The sequence below is a fragment of the Brachyhypopomus gauderio genome, chromosome 11, assembly GCF_052324685.1.
Source record: "Brachyhypopomus gauderio isolate BG-103 chromosome 11, BGAUD_0.2, whole genome shotgun sequence".
Classification (NCBI taxonomy): domain Eukaryota; kingdom Metazoa; phylum Chordata; class Actinopteri; order Gymnotiformes; family Hypopomidae; genus Brachyhypopomus; species Brachyhypopomus gauderio.
The window spans coordinates 14,631,569-14,646,644 of NC_135221.1; the positions used below are offsets into that span (position 1 = coordinate 14,631,569).

At 44.6% G+C, this 15,076-nt stretch overlaps 1 protein-coding gene across 4 annotated transcripts in view; it reads left to right on the plus strand.

Annotated features, from left to right (window-relative positions):
• Positions 1 to 15,076, plus strand: part of ckap5 (cytoskeleton associated protein 5) — a 41,675-nt gene that overhangs the window by 2,852 nt on the left and 23,747 nt on the right. For all 4 annotated transcript variants that reach the window (XM_077022227.1, XM_077022225.1, XM_077022228.1 and 1 more), the window contains exons 4-23: positions 3,869 to 4,075; positions 4,368 to 4,539; positions 4,903 to 5,035; positions 5,485 to 5,585; positions 5,695 to 5,808; positions 5,896 to 6,000; positions 6,203 to 6,292; positions 6,623 to 6,787; positions 7,189 to 7,317; positions 7,543 to 7,731; positions 7,836 to 7,925; positions 8,078 to 8,188; positions 8,498 to 8,590; positions 8,710 to 8,895; positions 10,233 to 10,327; positions 10,475 to 10,532; positions 10,658 to 10,783; positions 11,034 to 11,173; positions 14,063 to 14,237; positions 14,683 to 14,796. In XM_077022227.1, coding sequence (XP_076878342.1) covers positions 3,869 to 4,075; positions 4,368 to 4,539; positions 4,903 to 5,035; positions 5,485 to 5,585; positions 5,695 to 5,808; positions 5,896 to 6,000; positions 6,203 to 6,292; positions 6,623 to 6,787; positions 7,189 to 7,317; positions 7,543 to 7,731; positions 7,836 to 7,925; positions 8,078 to 8,188; positions 8,498 to 8,590; positions 8,710 to 8,895; positions 10,233 to 10,327; positions 10,475 to 10,532; positions 10,658 to 10,783; positions 11,034 to 11,173; positions 14,063 to 14,237; positions 14,683 to 14,796 — 2,593 coding nt within the window. The remainder of the gene's footprint in view (positions 1 to 3,868; positions 4,076 to 4,367; positions 4,540 to 4,902; positions 5,036 to 5,484; positions 5,586 to 5,694; positions 5,809 to 5,895; positions 6,001 to 6,202; positions 6,293 to 6,622; positions 6,788 to 7,188; positions 7,318 to 7,542; positions 7,732 to 7,835; positions 7,926 to 8,077; positions 8,189 to 8,497; positions 8,591 to 8,709; positions 8,896 to 10,232; positions 10,328 to 10,474; positions 10,533 to 10,657; positions 10,784 to 11,033; positions 11,174 to 14,062; positions 14,238 to 14,682; positions 14,797 to 15,076) is intronic.

Sequence of the window (15,076 nt, forward strand, 5' to 3'; positions counted from 1 at the left end):
TTTACTCCTGTTTGTGCAATAACAACAGAGTTGAAATGTGACCCTTGGTGAAAGTGAAGTTATTTTAGACACCAGAGAGACTGTTAGTCATCGTGGATTGGGACAGCCAGACTAAAAGATGCAAGTCTTTGATTTTTCCACACAGGTGTGTTTGTTTTGTGGTCCCTTTAGCTCAGCTATTTCATCTGCCTCAACCACCAGATTAAATTCATTTCTGTTGTTTCATCACTCTAGTTTTCAGTCAGCTCTGACTATAGTTAAAATGTTGCAGGTTTTTCTGGTAGAGTTTCCTGAAGGCAGAGGGGGCATGTTTGTCTGAAAGTAGTTGGACTGAATGGAAACTGGTCAGACAGTGAAACTGCTCCATCATTACTGTTGGCTCCTCCTCCAGAAGCCTGTTGGGGTGCTGTAGCTGTTGTGTTGAATTACGAATAACCTTTTGCATGTAGTTTAATTTTCAACCTTACTTTAAGATGGCTTTCGCCACTCACTTTTTAACCCCTGTTTTTTGTGCAAATGGAAAGGAGGACACTTGTGTTCCTCGGTTTGAGTCCGTGGAGGGCAAGGGTCGGTCGTGGAGGTCGTGAGCCATCCCTGCTGTGCTGATGGGAAGCCTGAGTGACTTCATGGGTCACTTCTCTGAGCAGAACTTGTATCGCCAGGGCCCGTGGAGTTCTGATTACTAGAGTGAGCTTTAGAGAGTGTGTGAACACCACTGTGTAAACAGCAGTGTTACTCTTTTCATATTAGCCTGTTCTTGTTGAATTATGTTTACAAATTTTTCTATTTTATCATCATTTTGTATTTGTGAACATTAATTCCCAACAAATCAATGAAGTTTTGCTTTGGTTTATTTTTGCATTGACCTATTTTACAGAGCACAGCACCTAATGTTTTGCACAGCACTGAATCCAAAAGCAAACCTCAGATAAAAAGAAATATTATGATTGTGAATATTGTGAAATCATTTTCATAAAACATGATGCACAAGTACCGTGATGCTGTTTTTGCCTCATGGCCCAACCTTGCTGGAGAGCTGGCAGACATGACTGTGGTGTGACTCCTGTCCTACAGACCACTGTATGGACATGACTGTGGTGTGACTCCTGTCCTACAGACCACCGTATGGACATGACTGTGGTGTGACTCCTGTCCTACAGACCACCGTATGGACATGACTGTGGTGTGACTCCTGTCCTACAGACCACTGTATGGACATGACTGTGGTGTGACTCCTGTCCTACAGACCACTGTATGGACATGACTGTGGTGTGACTCCTGTCCTACAGACCACTGTATGGACATGACTGTGGTGTGACTCCTGTCCTACAGACCACTGTATGGACATGACTGTGGTGTGACTCCTGTCCTACAGACCACTGTATGGACATGACTGTGGTGTGACTCCTGTCCTACAGACCACCGTATGGACATGACTGTGGTGTGACTCCTGTCCTACAGACCACCGTATGGACATGACTGTGGTGTGACTCCTGTCCTACAGACCACCGTATGGACATGACTGTGGTGTGACTCCTGTCCTACAGACCACCGTATGGACATGACTGTGGTGTGACTCCTGTCCTACAGACCACCGTATGGACATGACTGTGGTGTGACTCCTGTCCTACAGACCACCGTATGGACATGACTGTGGTGTGACTCCTGTCCTACAGACCACCGTATGGACATGACTGTGGTGTGACTCCTGTCCTACAGACCACCGTATGGACATGACTGTGGTGTGACTCCTGTCCTACAGACCACCGTATGGACATGACTGTGGTGTGACTCCTGTCCTACAGACCACCGTATGGACATGACTGTGGTGTGACTCCTGTCCTACAGACCACCGTATGGACATGACTGTGGTGTGACTCCTGTCCTACAGACCACCGTATGGACATGACTGTGGTGTGACTCCTGTCCTACAGACCACCGTATGGACATGACTGTGGTGTGACTCCTGTCCTACAGACCACCGTATGGACATGACTGTGGTGTGACTCCTGTCCTACAGACCACCGTATGGACATGACTGTGGTGTGACTCCTGTCCTACAGACCACCGTATGGACATGACTGTGGTGTGACTCCTGTCCTACAGACCACCGTATGGACATGACTGTGGTGTGACTCCTGTCCTACAGACCACCGTATGGACATGACTGTGGTGTGACTCCTGTCCTACAGACCACTGTATGGACATGACTGTGGTGTGACTCCCGTCCTAGACCAGTTTTGCTCAACCCAACTTGGACAGCTCAGCTAATTACTAAGCTCTGTGTGTATAGGATGGGTGTGTTCAAGCAGTTGGATTATTAAAATGTGCAGGTGTGTTCTGTGTCCACAGAAACTTCTGTAAACATGCACACAAGGCACAAAGGCCAAATGAAGTGTCCTGTTAAGTTACAAGGCTTTTCCGAGGACTCAAATCAAGGGACTTTTATTGTGACATCATGCCATGGTGTGAATATGAGTGAACAGGGCTCTAGACTAACTTTTTGCACTGGTGCGCATAAAAGTTAGGTGCACCCAAATTTTTCGACTGCATCACATTTAACACAGCAGTTTTTCCGGTTTCACTTTTTTTAAAAATTGCTGTCCATATGGACAATATTGACTAACAATCTGTCGCACGTGACATCATTGCTGTACGTCAGGTTTACATTCAAGCCATTTTTCTTCTGAAGAATTATTTCTGACTTTAATGAAGGGAAGTTCTTTTGCAATATTGTAGGCAACGGTAAAATTGATTATCATCTGTGCTTCGTCTGATGATCTGTGTGCTGCTGCCTGCCGGTGAAAGGCAGAGGGGAGCAGTGTTAATTTTGATTTAGTTTTAGTCTTAGTCTTTTGACTAAAATGTCATTTAGTTTGTCATTGGAGTCGTTTTTAGTTTTAGTCGACTAATTATCATCAGAATTTAGTTGACTAAAATATAAATGGTCATTATATACACTTGCACAAAATGAAACATTTATTAACCAGTTACAGAATATTATCGTTTGTATGTGTAATGTATACAAAAACAGATTTCCAAACAACTTTATTGACCTGAACTTAGTTATTGAGCATAACAATAACAAAACATTGAAGACCAGTAGGCCCGCTCTACCTGAAAAAACGTGGAGTTTATAAACAATATATATTACATTTTATATAAAACCGTGTGCCGTAAAAACGACAATGCCATAGCCCGCAGATGTCGTTTCATTCGTCCCACATGGTTTACACACCGACTTGTTTTTCTCAAAGTCAAAGGAGAAACGTGTCCATATATCGCCGCTCATCTTTCTCCCTTTCTCCCTGCTGACATTGTCGAGTTGACTTCGAGTTGTATTTCAAGAGTGACCACAGTTCACAGGCTCGTATGGTCCTCCCGGCGTCTGTGCGATGTTAAGACGTTAGTTCTGATTGGACGGTTACCCGGTTTGTCCCGCCTCTCCGTGTACGCTAAAGTAGTTACGGTGGGATCTCTTCTTAACTTATCCCTACCCTTCTCAAAACTAAATCAGGTCTGATTGGATGTCGTTGCTGGCCAATATTTTCGTCTCCTTTTTATTAGTTGATGAAAATGTCCATTAATTTAGTCATCGTTTGTATTCCTTCATATAGTTTTTTCATTTAGTTTTCGTCTCGTTTTCATCATGACTATGACAAAATTTATTCGTCAACAAAATTAACACTGGTCTGTTGCTTTTTCCCATCGAGCAGCTAGTCGCACCGGTGCGACCTCAGATTTCTTTTTGTCGCACCATTGAGAAATTAGGCCGCGCGTGCGACCAAATTGGTCGCACTCTAGAGCCCTGGTGAAAGATGTCAGGCTTTTTAATGCTGGGAGACACTGTGTCTCTGCTGTCTTGCAGGACAACGGGAGAAGTGGTGGCAGGTGTGGTCAGTAAAGTGTTCAACCAGCCCAAGGCTCGAGCCAAAGAGCTTGGAATGGACATCTGCCTCATGTACGTAGAGATCGAGAAAGCAGAGATAGTCCAGGATGAGCTCCTCAAAGGCCTGGACAACAAGAACCCCAAGATTGTGGTGGCGTGCATCGAAACACTAAGGAAAGCTCTCAGGTGAAGTCGGTTACTGACACTTTTAATTATAACAGCTAGTTAATAAGATAGATGACCCATAATTGGGTCCGGCTGATGTATAACTGGACCCAGTAAGGAATTACCAGTAGCACAGTGGACTGTATGCAGGCACTGGAACGTCATGGTGATATTTTCCTGGGCTTTGTTTCCCAAATAAACTGCTCTAACTTTTACATACATGCATTTTTAAAGTAATGTTTATGTTTGTGTGTGTGTAATATATATTTTGATTGATTGCAAACTGAGGTTGACGTTCTGTTTTGCTTTGCAGTGAATTTGGTTCCAAGATCATAACTCTGAAGCCAGTAGTCAAAGTGTTGCCAAAGCTGTTTGAGTCTCGTGAGAAGGCCGTGCGGGATGAGGCCAAGTTGCTAGCCGTGGAGGTCTATAGGTGGATCCGTGATGCCTTACGGGCTCCTCTGCAGAACATCAACTCTGTGCAGGTGCGATAAGTGCACCTCCATCTCTCCGCCCTGTGGTCCTCCATTCCGCCTGTGCTCCTGAGGATGAGAAACGAAACATGAAATCATCAAAAACGTTTGGAATTTAATAACCGCTTAGTTCAGAGGCTAAGCTTGCAGGAGCAGTGGAAATTCAGTGAAATTCAGAGTACACACACACACACCCCCACCCACATGGGTTGCTTTCAAATAAAGAAAGCTTCCAATCTTGCATTTATTTATTTATTTATTTATTTATTTATTTTTACTGCTCATTAAAAGATCCAACACTTGTGTATAGAGTTCTCTCTTAAGTAAGTAAGTAAGTAAGTGTGTGTGTGTGTGTGTGTGTGTGTGTGTGTGTAGCTGAAAGAGCTGGAGGAGGAGTGGGTGAAGGTGCCGTCCGGTGTGCCCAGACAGAGTCGCTTCCTGCGTTCCCAGCAGGACCTGAAGGCCAAATTCGAGCAGCAGCAAGTTGCCGGAGGCAACGAGGCCGACGGTACAAACTCTTCTCACCCTTAACAAGCACATTACACCCCCCAAACTACACAGAGTGCTTTTCAGTAGGATTAACAATACATAGTAACTCAGCATCAGGTCAGCAACATCGTATTGTGTGCATTTATCCTTCAGTAGGTTTAACTATCTAGTGCTTCTTGTATAAATAATGAATGCTAAGTTCTTTTCTCCAAACCCACCAGCTGCTGTTTATAAGATCCCTGTGCCTCTTCAAGACCTCCTCCTTACATTCTCCTTCCTATTACCAGGATATGATGAATTTGGTCTTGGGAGAGTAGCGGCTAGCTGTAACTGATCCAGCAGGGTTGGGGTTTGGGCCATAAATGACTGATTTACTTCGGGGAAGGATGGTCCATGTTTGGTTTCTAGAACCAGGGATGTGGGTGTGTTCAAGAAAAGCTACCTGAAATCTCCCACTGATGCTTCCAGGGGATGAGGAGGAAGGAACTGAGGTGAACGTGGATCCATATGAGCTTCTGGAAGCTGTTGAGATTCTTTCAAAAATTCCTAAAGATTTCTATGAAAAAATTGTAAGTATGAACACATATGCATATATTTCGTAGCTGTGGATGCTCTGGAGAGACGGCTTGACGTGGAGGCTGTTTGTTTGATTGGCTGTTCACCTCTGTCCCAATATAGGAAGCGAAGAAATGGCAGGAACGAAAAGAGGCCCTGGAAGCAGTCGAAGCCCTCAGTAAAAACCCCAAGCTGGAGAGTGGGGACTACGGGGACCTGGTCCGAGCACTGAAGAAGGTAACAGCCTGGTTCAGGGAGGAATTGTGGGAAATGCAGTTCCTTTATGAATTTATACAGTGAGTCATGTTGTGTTTTACCACACAGGTCGTGGGCAAAGATGCCAATGTGATGCTGGTGACCCTGGCGGCCAAATGCCTGGCAGGACTAGCAGCTGGGCTACGAAAGAAATTTGGGCCGTACGCCGGCCTGGTGAGTGAAGGTTAAAAGATTCAAAGGCACAAAATGACAACACGCCTGTTAGCTACTTGAATTTCTGTGATTTTGGATTACCTGTATTTTAAATGCTTGACCTTTTGGGTAAATGAGGTGTTGTTTTTTTAAGACCAAGTTGCACAGGAAAGGTCAGACTATGATGAATTGTAAAGCAGTCATGGAACATTTGTTTTCGAAGGTCGTGCCAACCTTTCTAGAGAAGTTCAAGGAGAAGAAACCTCAGGTTGTCCAGGCCCTGCAAGAAGGTATTGACGCAGTCTTCCTAACGGTGAGTGTGTCAAACATCTCTCACTGAGCTCCTTATTCCATATCAGATATATTGATAAATTGATTAACAAGTGAGTGGATCTTAATCAAACATGCTGTTGATGTCCCAACAAAATTATAACTGTCCAGAAACGGATGAAAGCATTTTTTGTTTTTATTCTGGTCTTTTATTTATTAAAAGTATTTATTACTTTTTCTTTTGATTCCTCTACTCTAATAAAAGTTTTTATAAAATAATAATAAAATGTTAAATGATTATTGATATTAATAATAATAATCATGTTATTATTATTATATATAACATCAATAACAATGAACTCCACTCTTCCAGACATCACTTCAGAACATCAGCGAGGACTTGCTGGCCGTGATGGACAACAAGAATCCGTCCATCAAGCAGCAGGCCTCGCTGTTCCTGGCCCGAAGCTTCCGCCACTGCACTCCCACCACGCTGCCCAAGAGCGTCCTGAAGCCCCTCTGCTCCGCCTTGATCAAGGTGCCCGCCCACAGCAACCCACACTCTTTCGCCCACGGCAACACCATGACTCCGCCCACCTTTTGACTGTGCACATAGACTTTTAGGCTTGGTGTTGACCGACCAACTGATAAATTACTTTTCATGTTATACAGGTTGCAGTATGTGCCTAAGAAAGGTTTATGTAGTTTCAGTTAGGATGGCCGTTCTTGAAGAATCTGTTTTCTTGTGAAAATTAGACTGCGTTTTATGGCCGATTCATCACTGAATTATTTAGTTTCTTTTCATTTTTTCAGAACTTTAGTGCACTGTTTGCTGCCATGTTTAATACTGAACGAATGATCTAAGCCAGAACATGGGTGTTCATGTCAACCAATGTCAGGAGAGTTGAATTCCAGGATCTGGTTCTTTTTCTCTCGTAGCAAGTGAACGACTCTGCTCCGGAGGTACGAGACGCTGCTTTTGAGGCTCTGGGCACCGCCATGAAGGTGGTGGGGGAGAGGGCAGTTAACCCCTTCCTGGCCGATCTGGATAAATTAAAACTGGATAAGGTAATGCAACACGTCCAAAATTGTAATCCTGAAGTTACGCTTGAGTGCTGTAATCCTGTCTTAATAGTCCCAGTGCTGTAGCATATAAGGGTTGTGATGTTTAGAGGACTGTCCTGAAGTGTGTGCATGTACACTCGAACCCCATGGCTGTTTCTGTCATAAAGCAGCCATGTTTTGGTCATAATAATGATGTCTGGCTATAATGTTTTTTCTTCATGCACACAGATAAAAGAATGTGCAGATAAGGTGGAGCTTGTTGGTGGGAAGAAAGGTGGTGGTGGTGGTGGTGGAGGAGGAGGAGGAGGAGGGGGTGGAGGGAACAAGAAGGAGAACCCCCCTGCAGGCAGAGCGCCCCCTGTAGAGGAGGCTCCAGCCAAACCCTCCGGCCCTCCCAAAAAAGCAGCTCCAGCCAAAGTACGTTTGCACAAACGCCACCGCACGCTTGAGGAGACGTGCTCAAGCCTACATGGTAGATGTGGAGGTTCAGTGTGTTTGGTGTTTTGTGTTTGGTGTGAAAGGCTGCAGGTCCTCCCAAAAAAGGCAAACCTAGCAGTGCCAAGCCCAAGAAAGTCCCAGACACGAAGGAGATCGTGGAGACAGAACTGTCTGTAAGTGTAGCCCTGAGTTCACTACCCACCATCATGCTCATAAATCACTCTCTACTTTATAAAGCCTTTGTGTGTGTGTGTGTGTGTGTGTGTGTGTGTGTGTGTGTGTGTGTGTGTGTGTGTGTGTGTGTGTGTGTGTGTGTGTGTCACAGCTGGAGGTGTGTGAGGAGAGGTCTGCTGCTGTTCTTCCAGCCTCTTGCATGCAGCTGCTGGACAGTGTGAACTGGAAGGAGAGACTGGCGAGCATGGAGGAGTTTCAGAGGGTGAGATACACTCTCTCTCTCTCACTCACACACACACACACACACACACACTGTCCCTCATGCGCTCTCACACACTGTGTCTCACGCACATGTACACTCATCCCCTCTCTTTCTACCTCTGTCTCTCTACCACTCTCTTTTTCCCTTGTTCACATTTTCTTATTCTTCTCATCCGTTTACCCTTTCTTTCTTTTCTAGAAAAGCACTAAAGGGACTTCTTTGAATGTGAGTTGTTAAAGTGTGTGTGTGTGTGTGTGTGTGTGTGTGTGTGTGTGTGTGTGTGTGTGTGTGTGTGTGTGTGTGTCTCAGGCTGTTGAACAGATGGGCAGGAGTGAGATGCCCTGCCAGGCTCTAGTGCGGATGCTGGCTAAGAAACCCGGCTGGAAGGAGACCAATTTTCAGGTGTGCCACAATCACACAGTGGCCTCTGTGCAGGAGTACTGATCCCAGGACAGTTTGGGGCCAAACTACTGCTCGCGTATTGCTAGTGCTAACGGTGTAAACCTCTGTTCCGTAATCAGGTGATGCAGATGAAGTTACATGTAGTGCGCCTGATCGCGGAGAGGGGCTCCTTCTCCAGGACGTCGGCCCTGGTGGTGCTGGACGGCCTCGTGGACAAGATCGGCGACGTGAAGTGCGGCAGCAATGCCAAAGAGGCCCTGACGGCCATCGCGGAGTCCTGCTCCCTGCCATGGACCGCCGAGCAGGTCAGTCCCGCGCAGGACCCGTCCCGAACAGCCAGGACGGCTCTGCAAGATGTGCCATCCTGCCCACCATTCACCCAGTGTTCCTTATGGCGATATAAAAAATATAGCCGTTAATCTATTCTTAAAGTTGGGTTGGGAACTGGGTCAAAATAAGTAAGCAAACTATGATGACTTTCACCTTGATAGTTTAGCTCGGCTGTATTCCTAACCAAATTGCACAGTAGGGGGCGAGAGTTTTCAAACTTGTGAATTACCACAACAAATCGCACATGTGTTTACATGGATGCAGCCACGAAGCCACCAGGTTTGCTTCATGGAAAATTCATTTTAAGAAGTGGAGACATTGGCAAGACTATAGTTGGCACCATATGCAACGCGGAATTAGTTTATTGTAGGAGTTCTACCAGTCTGAAGTAGCATTTAAACACAAAGCACCCGTTTGCTAATGCTGCTGACGCTGGGTCAAGCACTGATGCAGCCCAGTGGAAGAGTCGCCACTGCCAAAAACAGGTTATCCAGCCCTTGTAGTCAATGTTGGCTTACATTTCAAATCTCATGTTTAGCTGAATAAACATGTTATCAACCCCTTTATAATGTACAGTATGTAGGCTTACAAATTTGTAATTTGACTGAATATGCCCTCTAAAAGTATGTAGGCTTACAGTACTATTTTCATGTTTAACTGAATAAACCATTAAACACGAGTACATTTTATTGAGCATGCTTCTTTTCTTATCAAAGTACAGTAGAACAACTTTCTCAAGCAGTCATTGATGCATTTAGGAAACAGGAGATGAGCCCCTGGTCTAATGCACCCTCTGTATTAAGAAGCCCTATCTTTAGTCATTACTTGGGTAACACACACATTCTGAATGAGCCATTTTAATCTAGATTACTTTCAAGATCTCAGTGAGATTAATCTAGATTAAAACAATTAATCTATGCTCACCCCTAATATATATATAATATATACACTGTATGATTACAAAGTTTCTTAATATCAGAATGTTAATGGCAGTGAACAATTAAAGTATTATTATTTAGAGAGATGAGGGATGAAGTGTAAAAAAAGAAAAAAAAAAGTCATTTTTTAAATAATTTATGTTTCATCACTCCGAGCAACCTGGACACCATAACTTCACATTTGTGTATCTGACCTTTACATAAAAAAAAAACACTGAAGTTTTCCTATTTAAGAAGCTGTAGTTACTAAACCACATCAACTTGCAAGTTGATTGTGCGTGACAGTAGTGCGTGACAGCATGTGATTACTTGTCCGTTGCCATAGTTAAATAGTGTCCCGTAAGACTGAAGGCAGTGATGTTCTGGCTCTGCAGGTAGTATCTCTGGCCTTCGCACAGAAGAACCCCAAAAACCAGGCGGAGACATTGAACTGGTTGGCTAACGGCATTAAGGAGTTTGGCTTTACAGGGTGAGTGATGTGTCTGCTGCCTCCTGTGCTGCTCTGAGCTTCTCTCCTAGACCCTCTCTTCGTCTCTCTCTCTCTCTCTCTCTCTCTATCTTTATGCACATGGCTCATTCTGGTTTTCCTTGCCCCTCCTCTACATGAATCGTGCAGAATTAACGTCAAGGCGTTCATCAACAACGTCAAGACGGCGCTGGCCGCCACCAACCCGGTGAGTGCTGCTGGCCCTCGGGCGTCGTGTCAGTGTCGACTACACCAGTCGCTCAGACCCGTACAACAGTAGCACGTTGGAGTTTGATTACTTTAGCTGTGTTCATCTCTTGTGGTGTGCGTCAGGCGGTGCGGACGGCGGCCATCGCCCTGCTGGGCGTCATGTATCTGTACATGGGAGCGCCCCTGCGCATGTTCTTTGAGGACGAGAAGCCAGCACTGCTTTCTCAGATCGATGCAGAGTTTGAAAAGGTATGGACATCTAAACCTGCGTGAGGCTCATAACGGCCATCCTCAAGTTTGGCTTGGTGGGCCTTGGCTCTAGTGTAGGAAGACTCTCCTTATTTCCAGCAGTAGCTGTTTGAGGACGTTTGGGTCGAGCTATTTAAGTTCTTGTAACCTTAAACCCATCTTATCCACATTAACATGAATGACTAAAGTACTGCCTGAAGTAGTGTTTTCATGGCATGTTTGCGTGTGTGTGTTTGCGTGTGTGTGTCAGACCCAGGGCCAGACTCCTCCTGCTCCTACACGTGGCCTGTCGAAAAAGGGGGTGGAGGAGGAAGGGGAGGGGCCTGATGAGGAGGAAGTGGATGGAGGAGCAGGTGACATTATGGACCTGCTACCCAGAACTGATATCAGGTCAGTTGAATATGGTAGGACTTAGTGTTGTCAAAAAAATCGATATATCGATACGTATCGATACTGAACATTCTGAAACGGTACAATACTCGTTTCCCTTAAGTGTCGATTCTTTTTACATAAAATGTGCTTTCGTTTGACCCACCCAAGCTGCCGTAATGCACAGGACAGTTTGTGGGGTTGCCACCCGTCCCGTAAAATACGGAATCGTCCCGTATTTGGCAGTTAAATGTTGCGTCCCGTATTGAACCGATACGGGACGCGATTTGTTCCGTATTTTCAAAAGTGCCCAATGCTCATCTCTGTCACACACACACACCAACAATAAATGTAACAATTATGCATAAAATAAAATACAGGAAATACTAAGGCCAGCAAAATGGTCGTGGATCCTCTTAGGACCCCCGGCCTGCTACGGACCAGTGTTACCTGCTGCTGGCGCTACTGTCACCGTTTCCTAGCAGGCGTCACGCCACACACCCGTCCCGCGCCTCTGAAAAAATGTCTTCTGCTACACCCGACGTCCCCAGAAACGAAAGCGCTTGCAGAGATACAAACGTGACTGGGAAGAGGCGCATCCATGGCTGAATAGCGTTATTGGGGATGAATTTAAAGCAAATTGTAAGGTTTGTCGGCGAGTATTTTCAGTGTCGCACGGCGGACTGACTGATATCAGGCAGCATGGATCAAGAGAGCAACACGGCAAAAATGTAAAAGCTGAGAAAAGCCAGGCATCAGTGAAACAGTTCTTCATACCACAGTCATCAGACACTGATGTGGTACAGAACATTATGTTATTATTATTATCATTATTTATTTTAAAGTAAAAAATTAAAAAGTATTTAATTTTATTCATGGCTAATTGCTTTCCTGATCACCCCTTTACAAAAAAACACAACATAAAATGCGAGTCTGGCAACTTGGGTCATGTTGGTCACGGCCTGTGGTGGGCGTCCCTTATTTTCATTTGTGAAAGGTGGCAACCCTAACAGTTTGTAATGCTAATATGGCAGCTAAAGCAAACGCAGTGCTGTTGGATTCGAAGCAGATACAGATGGAAAACCGAAGGATATGAACAAGCCCGTTTGCAAGCGGTGCTTTTGGAACATTTCAACGAAGGGCGCTAAAGCCTGGTTGAGTGACCATAGCGCTCGACTCCGCGCGAACCTCCGCGAGCGGTGGAGGCTTTATACTTTCCGCTTTGCAGTGTTGTCGGAAACTATATGTGGTAGTATAAAAGAAACACCCCTCAAAACAGGGGAATGAACACTTACCTGACGAATTTTAATGCTGCTTTGTGTTTCAGTGTGTTTCAGGTTTGAAAAGTGCTGCAATCTAGGCTAAAGTACTTGAAAATGTTGAAATTGTAACTACTTCGTTTCACAACAAATATCTGTCTGACTGGACACTTTTCTTGTATTACATTAACAAATACGAGCCTCTTGTAATTCCAGGATGAAACACGAGAGAACGTGAAGACGTTAAGAAAAATGCACGTTACGTTATTACGTTAACTCTTCTAATTCCAGGACGAAACACGAGAGAACGTGAAGACGTTAAGATTGGGCGTAACAAAATAAACAACCATTAAATAATGTGATTAAAAGCGCAATATTTCGAATCATTTCGAGTATATGTATAAATATTTAACTTAATTAAGTTTAACGTGCTGGGAAATATTGGTACAAGCGCTTGAATTGAACCCTGCAAACATGACTTTGTTCATTGCGCTGAGGCGCGGCGCGCGCGAAGTTACAAAATTCGAGAGGTGCACGACCTCGCGTGCGCCGCGCTTCAGCGCGATGAACAAAGTCATGTTTGCAGGGTTCATACACCTTGTGGAATTCAAACACTTGTATGTCACTTTCAAGGTCCATTTCAATATTTCCCAGCACGAGCAAAGACACTTTGTCAGACGTTCAAAAGACGTCCACTGAAAAGCCAAAATGAAAGTTTTAGCGACGTCTTTTTTAAACGTCTATTACTGCCGTTCAGTTGCAGTTTTTGCACGTCCAGACATCCAATAAAGGTCCTAGTCAGACGTTCATATAGAAAACTCGTCATAGACGTTCATGTTAAGTTAAAAGGTTAAGGTCCTAGTCACACTGTCAGATTTTGAACCAGTTTTGAACGTCCACCAGACATGCAAAAATGGGTCTGGACTGAACGACGTGATACAGACTTGATTTTAACGTCTTTCTGACGTCGCATGTTTGTTGGGAAGTTAAATATTTATACATATACTCGAAATTATTCGCTTTTTTATCACATTATTTAATGGTTGTTTATTTTCAAAACGCCCAATCGTAACGTCTTCACGTTCTCTCATGTTTCATCCTGGAATTACAAGATGCTCGTATTTGTTAACACAAAATAACTGTTTAGTCAGACAGATATTTGTTGTGAAATGAAGTTACAATTTCAAGCATTTTCAAACACAAAGCAACATTCATTTGTTTGTTTATAAAAAAAATAAAAAGGCTTTAAAACGGAAATTAGCACCGTATCTGACTTTGGTATCGAAAATGGTATCGAATTTCAATATTTTTTTAAGTATCTTATCGAAGTTGTAATTCTTAGTATTGTGACAAGCCTAGTAGGACTTCATATAAATCTAAATATAGAGCATATAAGTCTCATGTATTATTATAAGCTGGGTCCTATCAAAAGACTCGGCTTGGGTGTAGAAGGATTAAATGCTGCCCCCCTTATATTAGCTTTGGATTTGAATGAGAAATATCATAAGACATTTGAACATGGTGTGCACTGGGTGGAGTCCGGGCAGGCCAGGCAATTTACCTGCCTTAAAAAGCAGTTAGTGACTGTTCACTTTAGTGAAAGTGAGATGGTAATCTATACTTCACCTGTTGCATGTATGGTGGCTCACAGCGATAAACTGACGTCTGATATGGTGGAGAAGATCAGTGATAAGAACTGGAAGATCCGGAAAGAGGGACTGGACGAGGTGGCAGCCGTCATTTCTGAGGCCAAATTCATCCAGGCGAACCTCGGGGAGCTGCCGTTGGCTCTGAAGGGCCGCCTCAACGACTCCAACAAACTGCTGGTGTGTGTGTGTGTGTGTGTGTGTGTGTGTGTGTGTGTGTGTGTGTGTGTGTGTGTGTGTGTGTGTGTGTGTGTGTGTGTGTGACTGTACGGATGGTGTGTGTGTTGGGCAGTGTGCTCTACGGCTGCTCCTACAGGGCCTTTGATGATTTCTCTGTGTGTGTGTTGCACATTATCGGCCCATGTAGGAAAATTGTGTTCATAATGTTTAGAATATCGGTAACTACATTTTGTCTAATTTACACTTACTAGTCACATTATTTGAAACATTAGAAACTCATCAAGCTGTTTAAAGTGTTGCAGATGCATTCTGCGTGGCAACAGTCTGTAATTATACACATATGAAAAGCACCCATCACTAGCTGTTGCCAGGGAGTGTAGGTCCAGGCTAGATATTGCTAATGTCATGTGTGCGCGTGTGTGCGTGTGGGCGTGTGTGTGGACAGGTTCAGCAAGCCCTGTCCATCCTGCAGCAGATTGCCACTGCCATGGGTCCGGCCCTCAAACAACACGTCAAGCACCTGGGTTTCCCCATCATCACCGTACTGGGGGACAGTAAGGTAACGAGTCTTTAACTGCCCTACACACACACTCCTCCTCCTGTACAGCCACACTACAGCTCCACACACACCCCTCCCACTGCACACACACACACCCCTCCTACTGCACACACACACACCCCTCCCACTCCTCAAAGCTCTAAGGTGATTTGAACAGAAGGCCTGGAGGTTTGGTGGCTGTGTGTGTGTGTGTGTCTTCCACCATCATTCGGCCACAGCGAACCTCACTGGATCAATGACGCGGTCTGTCTGTGTACTAAACACCGCTCCACCTTCCACA